Consider the following 24,122-nt stretch of genomic DNA (forward strand, 5'->3'; position numbering starts at 1 on the left):
GTAGTACCACTAGAGGTATGAGTGAGTGATTGCGGCGTTATCTGCGGCCATACACTCACAAAAGTGAAGATTCAGAAAACACCGCAAGTATACTTGCGTTCATACCCCAATGAGTGACTACACTGGCAACCAACCGTCACAGGGTTCTATTATCATTACATCTGTTAAATCCAAAACAGTATATTTCACACACAAAATATTATCGTCCATTCTCTCCATTTTGCCTACATCGAACAATCCTGAGCTCATTAGCATATAGGTACGCAATACAGTTTTCAGTGTTGCACTGCAGTACATAATACCACTAGTAATATCTGCATATATATGTAATTACAAGTAATCATGCAGTGGGTAGATTTGTAATGATATTGAAATTAGTATTTTCATAATCAAACAGACACAAAAGTACAATATAATAATCTCACATAGTTTATCCTGGTAGAATAATTGCTAGGCTAAGTGCTGAGACACATCCTTAAAATTGATGTTACATTTACATTTACTAACAGTTCTAGGAATAACATATTGCATAAAGCTATCATTAAAATAAATAGACTTCAATGACTGTTGCCGTATTACTTTTCCCAAACATATGCACAGAACTATAAATTAAAAAATCTCATACAATTAACTATACTATTCAGAGTGAAAAGCCAGACTGACGCTATTCCTAATAATGACATTCGGGAACTATATAATATATTTTACGATGTGGGTTCTCACATTGCAGTGTCTGACCAAATTTTGTTTTAATTGAAGGGAGCTGTGGCATTCAAATGAATCACACCACAGTACATCTACAATAGCTATACTGCGATCAAACTAAAAATGGCATCATCACTTTTACTATATTTTTACGACCTTCGAAATTAATGTTTATTATCACCATGTGTTATAAATTGGTGCCATAGGAATAATTCAGTTCTTACAACAAATACATCAGTTATTTACACAATCCTCATTTTTTTGCCCAATGTTATTAATGAGTGCAGTGAAACGATATATACTCCTTTTCTTCTGGAATTTTAAAATCAAAGGGCCATTTTTCAGATTTGGTGGCTTTAGTTGCGGATGAAAACTCAATTACATGGTGCTACTCATGGATATGTTCTTTGAATCACGTTATTTGAGCTCTTCAATGTTAACAATATTTGATGGTACTGAGTAATACTCATGCCTCACTTTATATTTACATTCCCAAAGAGCAGCACATCAATGTACAGTCAAACTGGAATGTGAAGCACCAACGTCATCCTTCCCCCTACCCGGCACCCCACCTCTGCCCCACCCCCTCTGCTCCCCTAGAAGGGGGAGCAGGTGGGGTGAGGATGAATACAATATATATTGTACTACATATATCCCAATAATAGCCTTCCCTTTTCAGAAGACTTTCACCTTTGTTAATAATAAATCTGTGAGTATATAAACAGAAAACCAAAACTAAATTCATGACCACATTGCCATATACCGATACTAATACCCATGATAGATGTAATATTACACTTCTGTGTTCAAATTGCAGAACTGCACTGAAAACAGCCATGACCCATTTTTTTTTCAATTCCCACCACCATCATCATGCAGTTGTTACTATGCACAATGTAATTTGGAGAGGAAATAGGTCAGTGTCATTATCAAGAATGACATCTCTTTCATCTAATCTTTGGTGTCCGTTCCCTGGAGGATGGAATCACCCGATCTCTTCATGTTTTATACAAGTGTCAATTTGTTTCCATTTTATCAGTGATGAGATACAGGTGCTATCTTGGGACACGGGGAGAGGGAAACCAAGGACCCTAAAGATAAATTGGGGATGACATTGGCAAGGACGCTGAGAACATACAGGATGAATAAAGGATGGAGCAGTGAGATGAATGTGAATGAACAGTGATTATTGGTATTAATGAAATGTGGTAATGATCCTGATAATGCGTGTTCCATCAGAATTAACAGACATACTTTATTTACAACTAAGTCAAAAGAATGTTTTCATTGCCCCATTTACATCTGATTTCTAGCCCCCTCAGCTTTAAACCTTAGATAGGAGGGAGTTTGCAAGGTGCTTTTGATTGAAGGGAGCTGGGGCAGTGTGCCCTCTATATAAGCCAATTTGAGGCGCCACTGACGCACACAATTTCTAGTGACGCACAACTCACAACAACAAAATTTAGCTATCATTAGAGGGCAAACTGAGCTGGAGCTGTGGCATTCAAATGAATTATACTACAGCAACACCTCTACGATAACTGTACGGTGATCAAACTCAAATGACAAGAGGTATAAATTGTATCAATGACATTGCACTTCAGAGATGAACCTTGTTGTTGGACGAAGATTGAAATTAATTAACTTAAAATGCTAATACCTTCAGGCTCCTATTATATTTTATATAACACCCCCCTCCCCCACTCGCATAAAACAACCCCCCCCCCCAAAAAAAAAAAAAAAAAAAAAAAAAATTAAAAAAAAGAAGAAGAATTTTTCATGAACCATGTATCTGACAAATTATGGAAGTATGCACCTACCCCCCACAAAAAAGGAAGAAGCTTTCATGGACCATATAGCCGACAAAATATACATTTAACACTCTTTGTCAATATAATACTAAGCAGGACAAGGTCTGTTTGACTTTACCAGAGACTACTCTGGGGGATAAAAGTGAATTCTTTTCATCCAGGCCAGCAGGTGGATGCATTAAATGTTTTTCACTTTCTTCTTTGTATCATCACTCATTTGTCTTGTCAATAGAAACCCTGGGAATTATTGAAAATGTACAATAGATAGCATGTTGAAATAGCACATATGGAATTGTACAACACGTGTCAATATTGGTAATAAACATCTGGGGTACATATAAAATGAGCAAATTTCTTTTTTTTTTAAATATTGACTGCACTTTTAAGGTCCAGTTTGGATATAAGGATTCAAATCTAGGTATAAAAAAAAACAGTTGTCTGGCAGAGCTATAGAAAAAGTTGGTCCAGAACAAAAGACTAAGCGTGTGTAAAAAAAAAAATAACACTAATGCGAGAACCTGGGATTGAAAACCTGGCCTTTAAATGACAGGAACGTGATTCAGGAAGGGAGCTATAAAACATAACCTACATTTGTTATGAAGTAGTTAGGGGGCCATTATAAATGAGTATGAATAAAGGACAGAGGTTAAGTTCAGTGTTAATGGATGTTTTTCTCTAAAAGTGTGTCATTTCTAATTAATCATTCTCTTGGCACCGTTAAACCATCAACTTTTTGTCACTAATAAATGATATACCCCTACTTGCGTAGGAGATACATCTATAAACTGTTGTTTTGCATTTCAATTTTTTTTTTTTTTTTTTTGGTTTCTGACTTGATTACGTGCGGAATATTACTGGAGGCAATATATTATTGCTTGGGCCGAAGAGCAGCTGATTGGTCATCCATCAATATGACCTATACATGTGTCATATATAGACAGAACAGATCCATCATTTGATGATGTCAATATGTATCATAGAAGAGATTGAGGTACTGTGTACAGGTGATTGAATACATACAATAACATTATTTATCAAATACCCTGTATTTCATCCAATGTGATTCAATCATAGACAGTCATCCACTGTCTTATATGATTCAATGGAAACTACGCACATTGAACATTTGCAATTATTTTCCGTACCGAGGCCTGGAAAATTTTGCCCAAATATGGCAAGTGGCTCACTTGTCGATATCCCTTACATAATTAGCTCAGTAATTCAGTTTGGATTTTTGTTTTTGCAAATAAAGTAATGTTTCACTATTAATTTATGTGGTTACATGATTCAAATGACGTTTTCAAATTACTTCGTCCGGTATATGATAAAACCTTTATGGCCCAGATATGGATTTTGCAGACCTCGATAGTACGGCTTACTGGCCCAACTGACTGGTCCTTCTAAAAGTTGAGCCCTTCTGCTGTACAACTTCAGCCCACAAACCCCATATCTGAGCCATGAAGATTCTTATATTCATTCATCCAGCAACTCTGATTACGTGTTATTATCAACTCAAGGCACAGACAAATCTTGATGCCCATAGCATGCTGAATCTCAGTTCAGTTGTCCTAATGTTGGTTTTTCTTGTCTCTTTTAACGCTATCAAGCAAACAGGAACTGATAAAGTGGAAACAGACACATGTTGCCATGGTTTCAAGATGTTGAATTCTACATCCTTAAGTGTTGGTGTCAATCATAAAGTAGGTGATAAGGACAGTGCATTGTGAAATGTGTTTAAAATTCCAGGAATCAGAAATGACTGATTTGTGGGATTATACACACATTTCACAATTGATCAAATTAGGCTATATTTTCTGACGATAGAAACAACTTACTGTTACACTACACAACAAGTAATTTTCATTGTTGTGTGATGACTTTTAAAAGTTAATTTCAAATACCAACTGTAACTCATTAGTCTTCAAGATCACTATTTTTCTATAATTTGACCAGTTTCTTCACATACACTAGTAGTAGCTCTCATCAAAAAAGGTTGGAAACAGAGGCTAAAGAAGACAATTATTCTGAGGTTCTTAATTTCATGCAAGGCGAGATACAGTCATAATTTCTGACAAAGCCTTGCACTGACACTTTTGTGTATATCGTGTGCAAATAACAGCATTTAGCAGATCTAGAAAATTACACATTTTTTACTGTCTTGCAGTTTGACCATGGACTTGGGTAGATCGGCATTTAATTTAAACAGTGGATTGCCATTGCACTTATCCGACACTATTTGGACAAAGTCAAAATCCTACCAGACTTTGTTTCCTTGGACAAATGTCTGCTGCATGAGCCCAATTATAGATTCATTTCATTTGGTTGGCATGCATTTCATGTGCAGCATTGTGCCTCTGGAACACTTTGCCACTTGAGTGACGTCAAACACTCACAGCTAATGTTAGGAGGGACCTAAATACACAATCTATTCAGCAGAACTGTCAAACATATCTGTGCCTCTGAACTTGACTCATATTGGATACTGGTGCTTTAGAAATGACTTGACTGACTGATGGACGGACTGACTGATTGACTGATACACTTAATAAATGACTTGATTGATAGATCGATTGATGACTGACTGATTGATTGATTAACTTTATAAATGATTTGACTGATTGATCGATTGATTGATTGACAAATTGATGGATCGATTAATTGATACTAAAGGCAGAAATAAGCCTGACCAAAATTCTCCTTCTGGGGCATCATAGTATAAAGGTCAGTTACAATACAAGAGCAATTACTAAGACATGCAAACGATGACACAGTGACATGAGTAGAGACAAACCTATCAATTTACTAAGAAACAGACGTCCAACCAGCCTCCAGGAACTGCATGATATCATTAAATTGTATGTGTGCAGATCATGGTTTCCTATCTCTCGTTTCCATGAACACAACGTTTCAGAAATGACTCAAATCAGGATGGGTTGGATCATTTTCACATCATGAGTTATGTATATCCTCTACCTGTACAAGGTCATACAGAGGACACAACTGCATCTCAAAGTACCGAACAGTTTTAATACTTCCATGATGTAATGATACATTGTATACAAAAAAACATTATCACAGGATTTTTTTTTTGTCCACTTACAGAGTAGACCATTGAAGACAATAACAACGGACATTTTCAACTATTTTGAAATCGGCCTAGTATTAAACTGTTTTGAATTTTAAACTTTGAGAGAGTAAAAATGAAGACAACTGTGTTTGCAACAATGGACTATTTCAACTTTTTTTCAAGTCAGTCTATTAAAAATTGTTGTTCAACATATTTTCTACTAATGTCATTTACAATGTGATTGAGTTGGCAGTAAAAATGTCGATTATATATCACAATTTTGTACAAATGTTAAAATTTTTCCGACTACCATGAAAATTACTTCATATATCATCAAGTACATATGTATTGTGCCTTTACAATTTTTCAAGATGTCTTAGAGAGTTTAATCCTGATTGTAAGATTTCAAATTCTTTCACACAAGATAACCAAACAAAAACAACAACATTCGAATCCAGAAAATTCATTAACCATTTCTGTATGATAAAAGTATGTAATGATCTGAAATCTAAACTTGAAAATTATCAAATGATATCGCGATAAGTCACTCATGAATGTTTCAAGACCCCATAGCTATGAAGGCAGCTGAATTAGTTTAAATTTATACAAAAATCACCGTCAAACGTAGAATCTGTCTAGCGGTTGATTTTACTGGCAGTATGAAAAAATTTTCATTAAATTTAATATTTCATGTATGTGTACATTTCCCTCAAGTCTGGAATAAATGGAAAAATTGACAACAAAAAGTAATCATTAAAAATATCTGTTTCAGAACCAATAAATCTTTTCCACAAAAATCATGCATTTTTTTCTGTGAATCCAATTATTTTTTCCATAAAAATTGCATACCTTTCAATGAAACTATATAAATTTTTCACACAAGTATGTTTCTTTTCCTGGAAACCAAATATCTTTTCCAAAACCCTGTGTTATTGTAGTCCTTTTGAATGGTTGCAATGCCTTTGAGCTCTTCCGTTAGTGAATTTGAGTGCTACGGAAATATTTTTGATATATTATTGACAGATGGAATGACTCTGCATTGACTGACAGGTTGAAATGTTACCGATATAATCTTCGCATCTAGAACTTGGTCAATGTATGTATACCAGATACGAAGGATTGACTTGCACATTTTTGTCTTTTAACTGGGGCAATGACCTTGTGAAGTGCCCCCGGATGTCGCCGTACTACACTACAGGTCACGGTTTTTAGCTTAAAGTTGCTGGCAAATGACAACAGTATAATACAACTATGGTTCACACCATGTCCCAATTTAGTAACACATTTTATGATTTGCAATATCAGTTACAGATCTGCATCAAATGTCAGGCAATAATATTAAAATATTTAGTTTCTCATCATGGAGAACTTCAACATTATGGGTCACTCTGGAAAAAATAACATCCTTAGAGCATCCCACCTTTTTAAAAATGCAGCATGCAGTCTTCTTGTAATAATCACATTTTTTACATTTTTTGCCCAAACTTTTCTGTTAATAGGACAGAATTAGGATCAACTATCGGAAATAAACACCTGAATGGCACTGAAGCACAACTAACAACGCCATATTCAATTTTGTAGTTGCTATGGCTAATGTTATGGTAGCTCGGCATTACAGATTTCAGCTCTATCCTGCTGTAACTAACACCAACGGCACGGTGCAGAGCAATGGATTGAATTGGCAGTTCCATATTGTTATTACTACAGACTCAATTTTGTAGTTGCTATGGTCAATATTATGGTTGCTAGTTACTTGTAATAATTTTTTGGAGTATCTATATAAAAGGAACACCCATTACTCTGAAGGATCCAATCACATATGGATAAATTCACTAATTTCATCAAAAGTCTTACTTTTTAGATAAAATGGGTGTCATGACATTTGCTTCATTTAATATAGGGTTTATTTCCGATACTATCATCTAGGAAGCAACTTTCAACCAACATTGGATCTAATATGTGATGATGAAATAAAATGATCAAAACCCTCTGTGCGATTCATTTACTACAAATATGGTTTCATTTCCTACACTATCGCCTCGGAGGCAACTTTTAACTGACTCCGGATCTAATATGTGACGATGGAATAAAATGATCAAAACCCTCTGTGTTTCTCATTTACTACAAATATGGCCTCATTTCCTACATTATATTACCTGACACTCGATCTAGCGCATGAAGGTGAACAAAAATGATAAAATTCTTCTGTGAGACTCACTGATTACAAATATATAACTATATTTCATACGATGTTTACCTTACTATCACATGAACACACATTAGTACTAACACATGAAGGTGAACAAAAATAATGCAATCTTACAGTGTGAATCACCAATTTTATTTCCTTTACTCCATGTCTCCCTAGATAGTGTAAGCTAATGACTTTGTCCCATCAAGGGTGCCCTTTAAAACTTAACGCAATGCATTATGGGATTCCAAATTGTTTTCTTTCTCTTTCTAATCACAGGGTAAGAACTCCTATCTGTAGAAGAACACCAACTGATCTTGGTTTTGTGAATATTATAATATCACGTTACATACCTCGCCCTTCAATCCCATGTCTTTTACTTATATCATCAGTTAATAATTTATATCCTAGTACATGCAAAGGCTACCTGGCGGTGTTTTTTCTCTCTCTCCATAATTGAGATTGTATATCCTGTTTGCCTTGAAGACAAACTCTGAAGACTCAAGCGTAAACTTTTGAATGTACATTATGCCGGCTGCGTCAACGGTAAGGAAACAGCACACTGAATTTAATAAGGAACCTCATGAAATGCTTGACAAAAATTGATAGTATTTTCGTTACTGATAGCAAATGCAAACTTGTCCAAACACCAACCAGCTAAGAAGTAATTAGTTTCACTTTCGCTTCCCTTTAATAATACTTTTCCTTCAAGGAGATAGCTCTAAGTTGCAATGTAAAGATTGACTTTCTGTTTTTTTGCCATTTTTATTTCAGTTCAATGATCAAACACTTCTGGTTTGTTAATAAATTATGTTTATAATGGGTCCATATGTGTATGTTATTTGTGAATGATAGACTAAAGTTATGCTTCTGAATAAACACACACACATAGTATAGTAGTATAGTAGTATGCTGTAGTGTAGTGTAGTGTAGTGTAGTGTAGTGTAGTGTTAGCATAGTAATATAGCATACCCTTAGTAGTATAGTACAGTACAGTACAGCACAGTACAGCACAGTACAGTACAGTACAGTACAGTACAGTAACAGTACAGTACAGTACAGTACAGTACAGTACAGTACAGTACTGTACAGTATAGTATAGTATAGTATATTTTATTTGAAACAAATATGTCTGAAATACACATAATCTATAGCCATAATATAAACTAAAAACAGATAAAGACTAAATATAGTAATAAATAAGACAACCTCACAAATAAAAAAGGTTACTGTTTGTTGATAATGTTACACTTTACAGTAGTAAACCTCCCATATGTATTTAGTAAAGACACACAACACATACACACAGTGACATACACTCATCATATACATATATATGTCCTCATATACACATCGACGTAAAAACAACTAAAAACAAGGACAACATTTTTAAAAAATACCTTCAAAACAATAAAAATGGCACAAAGACCTCCAAGAAATAATTTTGTTGGGTTGATTATTCACTGACAGCTTGACATGTCATACTTGGGAAAACACACAAAATGACAAGACAATAGAACACATTTTGTCTAAAAACCAATTCTGAATAGACAATAAGCTTTAACTGTACAAACATATGTCTACACAGTGTTCATGCCCCAGTTTAATTGTCAGAGTAACAGCTTACCAACGCCCTTCTACCACAATAGCAGACAGTACAGCAAATTTTTTAGTGTACATTTGCTGGCATGCATGAACGAACAAATAGACAGTTTACAGGTATACACATCACCCTACACTGTGTTATTATATTGTTATTTTCAATTTTAATAACACATTAATGTTCCTTTCCAGTTACTGACCTGATAGATACTGCAGAGTACAGTGACCCCCCCCCCCCCCCACCTTCCCACTGCTCTGGATCATATTATAAGGAAGCTGCTATTAAAAAAAAAAATGTTGGCAATTAGCCCAATAACTGAACTATTTTGCAAAATGCTATTATTTTTTATTATTATTTCTGTCCATCCAAGGACGTGAAACAGAACACCAGGTGGTATTTCTGGGGCAGGGAACACTGCCCTCGCCATTTGGGGTTGCCATTCATCTCAACATCAGACATACTATTAAAACAATCATGTACATAAATCATTAACAAAAGAAATTTCAAATTACACAACAATGTATGACTTGTACATATGTACATATTGTGCTGGGGCAGAAAGAAATGTGAAAAGAAAACACCCCAAACACTAAAAAAAAATCAAGCAAAAAAAAAAAAATTCTACTTTAGAAAAGATGTATTCTTTGCTTGGGAATTCATGTAAAAGACAAAATTAGTAAATATCATATAGTTACTACTGAAAATGAACTGTTTGCTCAGAGCTGTTGACAAACTCATGACTGTGTTGAATTTATAAACCCTTCTCACATTCTGTCTTTTAAAGCTCTTGCAACCTGTAAACGTTATCATGATAACAAAACACTTTTCTCCTTGAAAATAATATCAAACTGATTATCATTTCTGTGCAAGGGAGGTCAGGCCAGTCATAAATTTATATTTATGTATGTTTTTTACACTAATCAGATGATATGGAATTATTTTTTGCAAAAAAAAAATGTTTTTTTTTTTATAAGCTAATTGCTGTTGAAATTGGCAGCTTGCCATGAAAGAAACAATATCATCATGGTACTATTAATTTGATTTTGAATTATTGCCAACTTTTTCCAAACTGAGACAATGATAGATGTAAATAATTTATGTTTATCTAATCCTTATGTCAATCCAAACACATACACAGACACACACACACAGACAAACAAACAAACAAACAAACAAACAGACAGACAGACAGACAGACGAGCTAGACAGACAGACGAGATAGATAGACAGACAGAAACTTTGCCATGCCTATCGCACTACTGAACCTTATCAGTTCAGTTGTACTAAAAAATTATAACACCTTCTGGGATTAACGATAACACAATAATTAATTATGCATGATGTTAAGACCATTTTTGAAATTTATGTATATTTCATTAATTACTATTTCTTAAAGGATCAAATTTAGTGATTTTTTTAGCAGAGGTAATATTCAGGTTTTAAATTTATCCTAAATGTGAAATTAAAACTTTTCAGTGAAATTTGTTTAAAACAAGTTTGGTTGCTTTTTCTTTCAAGTGGCCTTGTACATTTTAAATGATTCATTGCTACACGACAACAATATCTTTGACTTGAGGGCACCCTTCAATTCTCACAAACCTAGTAATGTGGATCCAATTTTTATGTGTGCCTGTAAGCAAGGTGTCGCATTGTCTGCATCAATATTAATTCCAGACGTAGAACAATTTGAGAAGGAAATTGCACATACAGAAAATGTAATTCAGTATTCTAATTTGATTGGAATTTTTTAGTTTCATCAATAACATATAATCATTTCACTTTGTAAAGGACTTTTTTGTTTATCTTATATCAATACTAGTAAACAGTGTGCCAAATTTATGGTAAGTGAGCCATGAACTGGCTTTCTCCAATAATGGTGTGGTTGTATACTGCCATCAGTTGGTGACCTTAGGAAATGTTTTGACAAGTTCTCATTATGGGGTTAAAAGGTCATTTCAAGATTTCTGGTGACATCAGGTACTCCTGAAAGGTTTCATTTTATCATTGACTTTTTTGACCTGAACATTTGCACATCAGCAACCCTACACTGGAAAAAAAATTCAAACCTATTTTTAGAATGATTTTTTCTTAGTTTCTGGCATGAAGAATTTTCATCTGGCATGAAGAATTTTCATAATTATGCAATAATGAAAAAAAGAAGGGCAAATAGCAAAGTTGTCATTCAAACAAAAGAATGACAATAACAGGTATCAACATTTATGGATAATAAACATTTTGTTTTTCTGCCAATATATAAATGACATTACTAATTAAAGTGCAAATGTACTGGAATTTGTGCTAGGTTGTTGCAGCAATATTTTTTTGGTACATGTTTGATTAAATTTTCTCAGACTCAGAATGAAAACTTGTCCAAAAGATTGTGCAAGCACTGATATTCGGAACTGTTGTAAAAATTACTCGAAATTTCTACACACACCAAAATTTGAGATAGGCTTATTTGGTGTTCATATTCTATGTTGTCTAAAAATCATTATAGAACATCTTTTAAAATCCACCCTAGCCCTTGTTGACAGTTTCATGCATTTACAGTCATCACGCAGTGATCATGATATATTAGATGGAAGTAATAGTGTTGGCTATTAAAATGGTCTTGTAATGTATCCCATAAGTGCATGTAATATGCCAGACTGCAATCAAGACTTGAAGCCTTACAGGGCAGCTGAATCCATTTATCTCTTTGAGTCCCTCACCCTCTCTGTACATGACAAACCCGCGTGTGTGTGTGTGTCTACATGTAGCCTAGCACCTATATACCTTCGTAATGTGTATCGGAAACTAGACTCTGTCCACATGATACTGCGAATATTTCTTACACAACAAGCTTCCTGTATAGAATCCTGGGAGACATCCTTGCAAACAATTGATAATACTTAAATTACCTCAAAAAAAAACAACATTAAAATATTTACATTAGGTGAAATGCTTGGACAGTATTGCACGACACGCTGACCTCTAACCTAGGGAGTGAAGGCGTACAATCTTGATGGATATCCAGTTTCAGTATCTTAACATATGCAATGTCTGATAGCTTTTCTGAACTTTGTATTAAAAGTCCAAATTATTGGCCAACTTACAAGACTATTCTGTTTCCTTTCTTAATCAATCAACGAGCTGATAAAGTTTTATGAACGTTGTAAGATCAGAAATCCTTGGCACACATTTAACCCTAGAAGGAAGTGACCCTAAATACTTGGAAGTTGTGCAATGATTCAAAACATTTCCTGCTGAAACCGAAAGGGTTCAACCGCAACCACAAACATCTTCTCGTGAGTCACGTTTTACTGAACAACTTTTTGTCTATAGGTATGAAAGTTTATCAAAAGGTGCAAAAGGCTTAAAGGCTTCAGTTTAGTGATGGGATCCGTGTAACAACCGCAACTTAATGAAAATCATGCATGAGTGAGTAGAATGAAGGGTATGGGGTAGGGTGGGGTCCACCGGGGTACGGGGTATCTGGTAGGGTGGGGAGTTGGGGTAAAGAGTATGGGGTAGGGCGAAGAGTTGGTGGTATGGGGTATGGAGCAGGGTAGTTAGGGAGTTGGGGGTAAGGTGGGCCGCTGGGTTAAGGGGTATGGGGATGGGGAGTTGGGGTAAGGAGTATGGGGTTGGGGTTGAGGGTAAGGAGTATGGGGTGGGGTGGGGTGGGGTGAGGAGTTGGGGATAGAATATCACAGGTAATAATTAACACCTTGATTCTTGGTGTATACTATAGATATCTTCTAATACTTTGTATGTACAACATTCTTGGGCACAAGTAACACAAGTAAACCATGTTGATGTGTACGCAAACCCTGGGCCAAGTCACATTGAAATATATAATTACAAGGAACTAAACTATAGGAAAATAAACGGGAACAATAGAGTAACACGGACAATGCAAGGTCACCCATAGCTTGTAAGAAACCATGACTCCCTGACCTATAAGTTAGGGAAGACCACAAAAGTAATCTTCAAAACAAGTAACATGAACAAACAATGGCATTCTTGGGTTACACAGTTTTGAAATAAATATTGCATATAACTTCAATGTATAGCACACTGCTTACTTACACTTACCTTTGAGAGCTAGATCAGTGGTACTGCTGGACCGGATTGTTTTGGATTTCAGCACTTTTTCTGTAAAAAAAGTAATTCAAAATACATATTACAGAAAAACAGTTACAATGTTCAAGGACATTATCTGAAAGTTAGATTTAATACTGGAAGTAAAGAAACTTTGGTGGTTATATTAGAACTGCGTCAGCAAATATAAAATTGTAAACTTTTGACTCTAGATGGCGCTATTCAACTTCAAATCAAAAGAAGACTACGACCTTTGACCTATTAAAATGCACACATGCTGAAATGACAATTCCTTTAAAACATAGATATTTCCTTCATCTATCCCACAAATTGATGTAGAATTCTTTAAAAAATACATGTGATCACACAGTGATATCATAATAGTCTAAGATTAAAATACACATGAAGGCTCACCCACATTAGGTTTTATTATACTACTTTATAATATACCTAGTGATAATGCTGTGCCATGATTCGCTAGAATCAGTCACGTGATAGGAAAATAGAATGACTATTTCCCAAGGGAAATAGTTCCATCAACTATTACATGGTCACGTGACCACCGCGAGTTCACAGCAGGTAAAAATGGCAGCTTCTGACGATGTCGTCTGCCACCACGAGTTCACAGCATGAGGTATATTATAAAACACATATTGCCTGGCCTATATTCGGGCTATAGCACCCGTTCATTACCCCCTCGTGACTGTGAGTTACCATAATCACATGCTATCTCCCGAGGCCGAAGGCCTAGGGAAATAGCATGTGATTATGGTAACTCACAGTCCCTCGGGTGTAATAAACGGGTGCTATAGCCCTCATGGTCAGGCAATATGTGTTCTATATTGCCTGGCTATGAGGGCAATAGCCCGGGGGCGGTACAAGTGGCCAGCTCTCGTAGAGGTGTGTGGCCAGTGCTGGAAACCCCAGGCCCCCATATTAGACCCAATTTGACCAAAAATCAATACCCTATTTTAGACCACTACAGGTTTTTAAAAGTTGAATGTTTAGACCTATTAAGACATTTCCTTAGGAGGCAACATTTTGGGGCAATTAATGGCAGTTATGATTTGGTAAAGGACAATGGACCACATTTTAGATCAAGCAAATTAAAAATTAATGCAAAGTGGACCCCATTTTATATTCTTCAGCTCGAAAAAAAACAGGCCCCATTTTAGACCAAAGGGCTAGAAAATGGGTGGCACATATACGTGTAATCTAATAAGGGGAGTAGCCCCCTGGGGGTAGTAGTGGATGTCTATTACCCCTCCTGCTGTTATGTAGTAACTATTTACCGAGGTTGAAAGCTGAGGGAAATAGTTGCTCCATTACAGCACAAGGGGTAATATGATGTCTACTAGTGCCCAAATAAGGCAGTTTTTTATAGTACATCACATTCTCTATTTATGTAAATAAAGCTTTCACACACAGAGAGAGAAAGCCTTACAGTCTTTGTAAATTTATAAATTTCAGAGTTTATATTTTGTCATGTACTCTCCAATTATCGTTTCCTTTTTCCTTTCTAGAATGATAGACAGTGGCCCTATTCTTGTTGAATAAACTTATTGTACATTCTCTGGCAAGTATTCTTTCCAGAATCAAAGCAAATCACCAATAGAAATCCTCTAGTACTTTAATAGTGCCCTAGGGAAAATAGAAAACAAGTAGTGCCCTCTATATGCAAATTATGGTCACCATGGGTCACTAGTCCATACCATGTGATACAATCTAAGCCAAACACTGAAGACTGTATGAAAATGATGTGTTATCAGTGTTCGATCTAGGCCGCGCCATTGCGCAATTTGCGCTAAAAAAATCCGATTGGCCACTATTTCTAAAGTCTGTGCGCTTTTTCGGGCGCAACATACTGTTATACTATACTATAAAGATCTACTGAAGATTACTCAGTGGAAATCAAACTTCTGCACACTCTTCCTCTTGTACAAACTCTACCAGACAGCAATGGATAGTTAGTTATCAATGGTAAACACTGTTCCTATTGTGATACTCACCTACAACTAGTATCGCATGCCAGTGACAACAGCTGAGATCAGGTACAACGTGTAATGTACCAAATATAGGGCGAGGTATACACACTGCACCTTTCTTTCTACTCGTCATTGGTGCTTCATGATCAAGGCCAAGTCTACCATTGTCAGTCTTACCAAACGAATAAATGTAATTATCTGAATTGGAACAAGAAATAAAGAATAAAACGTTATCGATTAGAAATTGTGACTGAATGTCACTCCTAACGATATAGTACACAGTTGAATCTATGTATTTATCTATATTTGATTACTATTCATGCATATATTACCCTGGTAATTGAGCCTTCAGTTTGCTAAGATAGACACAAACTAAAACTATTGTTGCAACATGTTGATGCAACAGTGATAACTTATTGAATGGACATTGGTTTGATTTTAGTCTCAGTAGGGAGGCCTTGCAGAGTTTTATTGACTAAGAGTTCCATGAACTTGCAGTGTACTATTTTATTACTTCAAACGACACTATGTTGATCACAGGGTTATTACAGTCGCACAACAGAGAAACCACTATCAGTATCATCCACTTATGTAATCAACCACACTGAAGAACGTTAAATTTACTTTGTGCATATCTTAGTAAACCGAAGACTGGATTACCAGAGTCCTATGTGGGTTCCCTCTAGTTTGGTGACCAAATAGTATCATCTATGAAGCGTGCAAAATTACAACTGAATGATTCATACAAAAGGTAAGATACCAAAACTTTCATTGAAGCAGGAAGTGTGTCCCCTTCTTTAACAAGGTATTTTCTTTTCTTTTTTTTGTTCTTGTTGTTTTTCTTTGTCTTTATATTGTTGTTGTTTTCATTTCTTTGTCTTGTTTTGAGGGTGTGTGGTTCTTACCTGATGTTGACACTACAGTGAAATCATCTCCACAGCTCACTTTCTGTACTCGTTGTCCCATCAGTGGACCTGCAACTTCACATATTCTGTTCCTTGGTTTGAAATCACCAACTCCTAACTGGCCGTACTTATTATTACCAAACATAATCAACCTCCCATAAACTGTGTGTGGATGAAAAAAGAAGAGTTTGTACTCAGAGACTTGTAAGCTCTTTGGTTGAAATGTTGCATTACAGACCAATGTAGACAAGATTTTTACACCAAAAAGTAACATGTCTACACGGTCTTTCAATATGAGTCAAAGTTACATTTTTTTTACACTTTTGGCTTTCAATTTGTTAAAGACTGCCCTCATTGACCTGTCATGCTACCATTGGTAGTATTTAGAGTAAACAAAACTTCACTGCTTTACAATAGTTCTGTAAATTGTACCACACATAAAATATTTTACAAGGTTTTTTTTTAAAATTTGGTTTCCAGTTTTAAGTATTTTTTTCACCGAATATTATCCAGTTCCTTTATTTTGCACATTCAAAATATTGTTTACCAGTATTCAGGTCCTGTTTAGGACACAAACTCATACCAGCAAATTCTATCGAAATTGTGATCAAGTCGTACAAAAAACTAGAGAGTTCGGATCGATGTAAACTTGTGTTTTGTGAAGTATGAAATAACCGTACCGTCAATGACACCTGTGTGGTTCCTACCAGCTGAGACTGCAGTAATGTGATATCGGTTCAGTGGTTTGACAGTGACTGGAGTGTGTTTGATGGGTATGTCATATGATACCTAACAAAAAACAAAACATTATTATGTGGACTTAGAATATGATATTTCTAGATGTGCAATAATTGGTGACATAGGTGCTCTAAAATATCTGACAAAACAAAACATTATACAATATAACAGTGACATGATCTGGGTAGGTGTTTGGTCCTTCTGGCTAAACACCACTGTTTGTGATTTCAGTCCCACAAGGTGTGTACATCACATAAAAAAAATAAATACAGTGTTTATTCACATTCCATCGCAACACCTTCATATTCATATTTTCTTATTAACATGTATTCCCTACCAAAACTGTGTTTGCACAATTCTTGATTCTGTGTACGGTACACTTTCTGCACTTTTCTGCCAATATTTTACATCAACAAATTCATCCCTTTGTGTATTTTCTTTTACATTGCCACCAAAATTACACAGCCACCATTCTTGATTTTGTGCTACTACAGTACCTTTTTAACATTCCCACCAAAATACTGTGTGCATATTTTTGATTTTCTGTCCTTTATAACTTTCCCACCAAAATTATCAGTTTCATGATCATGCGCAATTCTTGATTGATTTTCTGTACACTTGTACTTTCCCACCAAGATTATACAATTCCTGTTTTTCTGTTGTGACTTTTGTTATAGTCTGGCATCAAAATTGACTTTGTCAAGTGCCTGCAGCTGTAACTTGAACTTTTTTTCATAAATATTTTCATATTATCAACATATTTAGGTGTTTTATACTTGCTGAAGTAGGTATAATCATCTAGTGACCGATCACTATCAGTATCTAACAATTTGTTTAAACACTTCCTGTCTATATAATTCATACTGTTTACATATGAACATCAAGCTAGTGTACATGTGCACAGTACCGACAACAAATGGCAATGATGTGTGTACACTTGTTTATCTGTAGAACATTTTCTTATGGTGCACTTTGTTTTTTTTCAATATTTTTTTTAGCATAATTTGTTTGACTTTTCACCAGCAGTGTATGCATGTACACACTTTCATCCTGTTATCCCTGTTTAGTATTGTACAGAGTCTCTGTGCCATGTCATTTGATAAATTGGAGTTTTATAAGCCTCCACTATTAATAGACAGTTAATTCAGCCGATTAGAATCATTGAATTATTTTCAGTCAAGGTTTGGTGAGTTTTCGAATGCCGCCAAAAATAAACTAAAGACACGAAAAACTTTTAGCTTCTGGGCATTAAAATGACAGAACCCCACGCTGCACAAGTGCAAGTGTGGCATACTCGTTGTATTTGCATGTGTGCTTGCAGTGTTCTCAGTGCCGTACTATCACAAGCATAGTGAGTGAAAGTGCAGCAGAAAACACTGCAAGCATGGGTGCAAATACTCCTGAGTACCAACACTGGAACTCACTTGGCATGGGGTTCTGTTATTATTACATACTAGTATGTTTATCTGGAACGACAAATGACAAATTTCCATAAAAATCATAAAGCATGATCATGTGATTTCAATGTGTATATGCAATAATGTTTTTGGTATTGCACTGCAGTGAATATACCACTAGTATGTGCGCACACCAGTGCAAGTAATCTCTGGTACATATGTAATAATATCTGGTAGAGAAGGGCTAAATGATAAGTAGTAATCATGTCACTCTTACCTTGACTTGTTTTTGTCTCAGACCAGCAGCAACATTATTCAAACCTAATTTATTGAATTCATTGCTGCCACAGGCCAATAATCTACCTCCTGCTGACATAAAGAAACTGACATCTGACCCTGCACATACCGATATGATGGTTCTCTTCCCTTGAATGGCCACCTAGAGCAAGTTACAAATGTCAGAAAATGAAGACCAATATTGTTATAATGTAATTACGAGGTTGATACAAGAGTGCAGAAATCAGGTGATCAGCTAGGGGTATAATTATCACTGGTCCAGACTGCCAGAGGCAAAATACAGACTGCCCAAGGTAAAGCCAGGATTTCAACTACTGTTGTGATGTGACATATCTAAATACCCCTAATCATAATCATAAACTGACCTAAAACACACTAATTTGAGCCTTCAATTACTATTTTTTTTCTGTGCCAAAACTTGTTCATACAGTATATGGAGTTCAATACATAGTGCTCACCGACCTTGACCATGATTGGGTCGGAAAAAAAAAATAGCTGTAAACTCACTGCCACAAGTATTATTTAAAATGCAACTAAAATATTTACAAACCATTTCTCTCTTTTTTCAAATATAGGCTAAAACACTAACTTAGCGTCAGTCTTCCCTTGAACATAAAAAATCACAGGTAATCAAAGCATGCAAGTTATGCAAACCATACAAGTGTGTTACACTGACAAGTTGTTCTGTGACCGAAAAAACAGCAATAGGGTCAACAAATAATTCTGTTTTAGGTCAATATGTACTGGTTAATATGATTAGGGGTACTAGTATTTAGATATCAACTTATAACAATAGTCTATTTCTTGCCTACGGCAGTCTTGGGTAGTAATTTGTAGGGCTGGAAATCAGAGATGGATTATTAGGATTATCTTTCATTCTGGAACCACCTTTTCCTACAACTCTGCTAGAGATTTATTTTCCACATGTAAATTGTAATCCTAATCTGAAGTAGGTTGTATGTATCAATCTCCTGTGACTTCCAAGCTTGTAGTAACATACCATCTGCTCAGATGGTTTGTTCCACGGTTCCTCACTAGTATATATCATTCTTTCAATTTCTAATAAAGGAACATTTTTTTGTAAATAAATAAATAATACATGCAAGGAAACAATTTGGACAGCACAAAGAATGTAAGACATACCCTTTGTGGCTCATTGTAGTCATCTTCAGAGCCAAGCCCAAGACGACCTGAAAAGTCAAATTTAGCATGTTACATGTCATCTATGTATTGAGTAACGACAACAGACTCTACATGACAATGTACAGGGTACATTATCCCTTCTCTCACTTTAGTCTTCATAGAAGACAAGCCTAAGTTAACAAAACCATTTTCAAGAGTTACGACTCCCAACACATAGTGGATGTAAAATCATAAACGTCCATACACTACACATTGTGTAGTGAAATTTGAAGTTTTACAGTCACACAAATTTTAGGTTTTGTCATTTCAAAACATCCACATTGGTCTAAGTTATTCCTTGTTTCCCCTGTCCAGTCACAGGCTGGTCATATTTTATGAGACTTTGAGAGATGAATATGATAACTTTGATATTCAAAAGTAGTTACTTAAAATCACAGGTATACTCCAGTTCAATTTGATGTAACCAGTTGTCTGGCATCCCTGTAACCTCTCTCTCTTCCCAAGATAACTTACATTCTCCACATCCCCATGAAAACTTACCTTATTCTTGACACCCCCCCCCCCCCCCATAAGTACATAATTTACCGATGACTACACAACTTATCACTTGATACAACTTACCATATTTTCCACATCCCCATCACTACACAAGTTATCATTTGATACAACTTACCATATTCTCCACATCCCCATGACTACACAACTTACCATTTGATACAACTTACCATAATCTCCACATCCCCCATGACTACACAACTTATCATTTGATATAACTTACCATATTCTCCACACCCCCATGAGTACACCTCTCCATCCCGTGTTAATGCTATTACATGGCAGTCACCGCAGGAAACTTGTTCCACAGGTTTATCACTAAAGAAATTGATTGGTATGGGAGTATGCACCTCATCACCTTGTGACCCACCACAACCAAGGCAGCCATAGTAATCAGAACCAAAAGTATACAGTACACCATTTTCTATAAGAAAATAAACACAAAAATGATATGGATGTCTGTAGTGCACGTCATTTGAAATCAGCTACACAAATTTTGGTCAATGTGAGAATGTGGGATGGGGTTGTGACCCCCACCTCTAGCCTGCAAATCTTAGTTCTGTTACAAAATTTATCTATTGTATGGCACATTTTTAAGGATGACATAGCTTTAGTTTAACTGAGAAGGTAACTGAGATTTGAGTAAGAGCAGTTTCAACATTTCTGCTTCTGGCCCATCAAGTAACATACTACAAAACCCAACAGACTCATCAAATTTTGTATTTTCAAAGAATTCAAGATGAAATAATTGGTAGCAGCAAAACACAGTTTATCTGAGTGTAGGAAATCATCTGTCAACTGAATTCTATGAAACTTCAGTATAACTTGTTTGCGTTCAGCAAATAACGTTCTTCATCTGTACATTAAATTTAAAAGTTTGTGTTTACCATTAAGACAGGCAGTGAATTCTTCTCCACAGGAGACTTGTTTTACAGCTTGGCCATTTAAAGCTTCTACTCTCTTTGGCATCCTATATGAGGCAGTGTCACCGTGACCCAACTGACCTACGATCCCTTGACTTCCTTGCACATTCTGGTGGTGAGGTGAAAAATATTAGAGACCGGTTTTCATCTACCATATACAGCTCAATTCAAGTGGTTGGTTGAAAACATGATTTTGTATTTCTATGATAATAGGCTCCATTATGTGATTGGCACAAAACATAAAGCAGAGAACATATTTTTTTACACGAACTACTAAGGCCTAATAAAAAATACTGTGTGGTTCCGATTACGCTCAATTTTAGAATAGGTTATGTTATTTTATTATATTTTTTTTTCATATGTGAGTGTCTAGTTCAGGTTTTCCATTGTTTTCCATATGGTCTCTGCAGTGTTTTTGCTAAGGTTTGGGAACCCCGGTAACAGAAAGGGGGAAAGAGGTAAAACTGGTAGTGCTTCCCATGCAATGTATCATAGTTTAGGTGGGGAACCCCGGTAAAATGATGTGGGAACCCCGGTAGATTTTACCTACTTACCGCCCTTAAATAAAACACTGCTCTCTGTTGTTTATTTCTTCCTATCAGATGTACAGCCATTACAGATTAGAAGAACAGTTTTTGAGTGTCTTTTAAAGTTGATGGCAGTTTCTGCATCCACTATTTCTCGTGAGACTTCACAATTTTTGCAATTTGATTATTTTTTTCTCGAATACGTAAAAAACAGTTTAGGGTTGGCAATGAAAAGCTAGGTGGGCTCAGGTAACCGGAACCAAACAATTATTTTTTTTTAGGCCTAACAACAAAATAGTCAATCATAAAACATTGCTACTACCCAAGTAGTAAAGTAAATTTTGATTAAAAAATACAACAAAATTAGAGCGATATGAGGAACTATATAATACTTCTCACAGGAGCAGTACTTTGTGACAGTATCAACAGTAAAATGGTTGTGAAAATTCAAAGACCATGTACATAGACAGTAACTCCAGCAAAATTACAGAAAATTGAACCATACTACCCATGTGTTAAAATCTTTCTCATAAGTTACAACAGCAACTATCTAAACCATACTCACAGTCACTGCCCATGTGTAAAGCTCTTTCTCAAAAGTTACTACAGCAAAGTAACTACAGCCTGTGTACTAGGAATCTTATGACAAACTCAAACAACATTACAGAAAATTGAACTGACGTTACAATAGAAATTATACTTACTGCCCATGTGTAAAGCTCTTTTTCAACAGTAACTACAGCAAAATGGCAGTGAGCAGCTGAAACCTGTAAGGCACTATCTCCATCTTTGAAGACGTCCAATCTCTGTGGAGACTGCCGTCCTCCTCCCCAGCAGTACACCTAGAAATATAACATACACTTTATCAATATAGCTTGAGCATTTCCAAGGATGTGATAACAGTTACTTAGCTAAAATATCATTAGTTCAGCAAAATATATCCACCACATTGAAAAAATGTTCGCAAAATTCAGTGTGGGGTCTGTGTTCGAATACACAATCAATAAATAGTAAAGCAACACTGCATGATTTCCTGACCAAAAAGTGGTTCCGTGTTCAAGTAAACATTTTCAAATAAAAGAACTGTTGAAACTTCAGTAGATGAACTTTTCCATTTTCATCTTGGAAAATTAAACTAACCTCAACCTTATATCTTAAAACCTGTGGGCTGTGTGATATAAAATGATCTTTTTTCCAAGTTTTCCTTTGTTTTTGTGGCCTCATTCAATTTCACATTTTGTGCTTTCTTTGAAAAAAAAAACAATCATGACACTCACCTCACTGCTTTTGGACGTGACAACAGGAATCGTGTCGACTTGACTGACAGAAGATTTTAGTTTTCTAGAAGTACTGTTAAGTCCTAGTACTTTTTCTTCCATCAAACTGGAGGAGTCATGGAAGAAAAGATACAACACAGAAATAAGTGTTCTGAGAGTCAATGAGTGCAATACATCTACCATAGTTCTATGCAAATTTTACTGGGTTTCCAGACAATTGAGGTTTGGGAGACTGAATAGGTTGTACCACAGTTTAGACATTATCAATCTTTATGTTAGCCCACAAAAACGACTGTGTACAACTGAACATCAGGATGTTTAAGGTAAATAAGTGCTAGTTTTATACAACACATACTTGTGTCTCTTCAATTTAAACCCAGCGTTACTCATCAAATCCAAGCATAAAGATTTACTTTTGCCTACTAACTACAGCTGGACATTTGTTTTATTTATTTATTTACAAGCTAAATTTGTACCTCATTTTTTTCTACATTTCACTTACTTTCCTGAGGTTATAACTCATAATATTCACTGGAAATTGGTGAAAACAAGGTCTAAATCCAAATCTTTCTTTCAACAATGCATTGATATGTTAAATGTACCATCTTTGGACACTGTGTGGCCGGATGTAGCTTCAAAAGTTCAGACCAGTTTGAAATACATTCTTTCAAACATTTCTTGTACCATAGAATAAAAGAGTTTGAAAACAGCTACATTTTACTTACTTTCCTGATGCAAACATTGGATGTGATAAGACTTGTTCACTTGTCGGTCTCCGTTCTGGTTCTTGTTGTAATAATTCTATAACCAGTGTCTTCATTTGATCCGAATAATTAGGATTAATTTCTACTTTGAATCGACCTTTCACTATCTCGTAGCAAAGTTTTAGTGGATTCTGACAAAAAGGAAAGATAT

General features: G+C 35.6%; 1 protein-coding gene across 1 annotated transcript in view; it reads right to left on the reverse strand.

Moving 5' to 3' along the window:
• Positions 1 to 24,122, reverse strand: part of LOC144443812 (serine/threonine-protein kinase Nek9-like) — a 101,845-nt gene that overhangs the window by 71,898 nt on the left and 5,825 nt on the right. The window contains exons 8-18 of the mRNA XM_078133364.1: positions 23,933 to 24,102; positions 23,208 to 23,313; positions 22,635 to 22,772; positions 21,368 to 21,512; positions 20,704 to 20,904; positions 19,926 to 19,972; positions 18,763 to 18,924; positions 17,031 to 17,139; positions 16,351 to 16,512; positions 15,470 to 15,643; positions 13,455 to 13,514 (exon numbers count right to left, since the gene is read on the reverse strand). Of these exons, the coding sequence (XP_077989490.1) occupies positions 13,455 to 13,514; positions 15,470 to 15,643; positions 16,351 to 16,512; positions 17,031 to 17,139; positions 18,763 to 18,924; positions 19,926 to 19,972; positions 20,704 to 20,904; positions 21,368 to 21,512; positions 22,635 to 22,772; positions 23,208 to 23,313; positions 23,933 to 24,102 (1,474 nt within the window). The remainder of the gene's footprint in view (positions 1 to 13,454; positions 13,515 to 15,469; positions 15,644 to 16,350; positions 16,513 to 17,030; positions 17,140 to 18,762; positions 18,925 to 19,925; positions 19,973 to 20,703; positions 20,905 to 21,367; positions 21,513 to 22,634; positions 22,773 to 23,207; positions 23,314 to 23,932; positions 24,103 to 24,122) is intronic.

This window comes from Glandiceps talaboti, chromosome 2, assembly GCF_964340395.1.
Source record: "Glandiceps talaboti chromosome 2, keGlaTala1.1, whole genome shotgun sequence".
NCBI classification, from domain to species: Eukaryota; Metazoa; Hemichordata; class Enteropneusta; family Spengelidae; genus Glandiceps; species Glandiceps talaboti.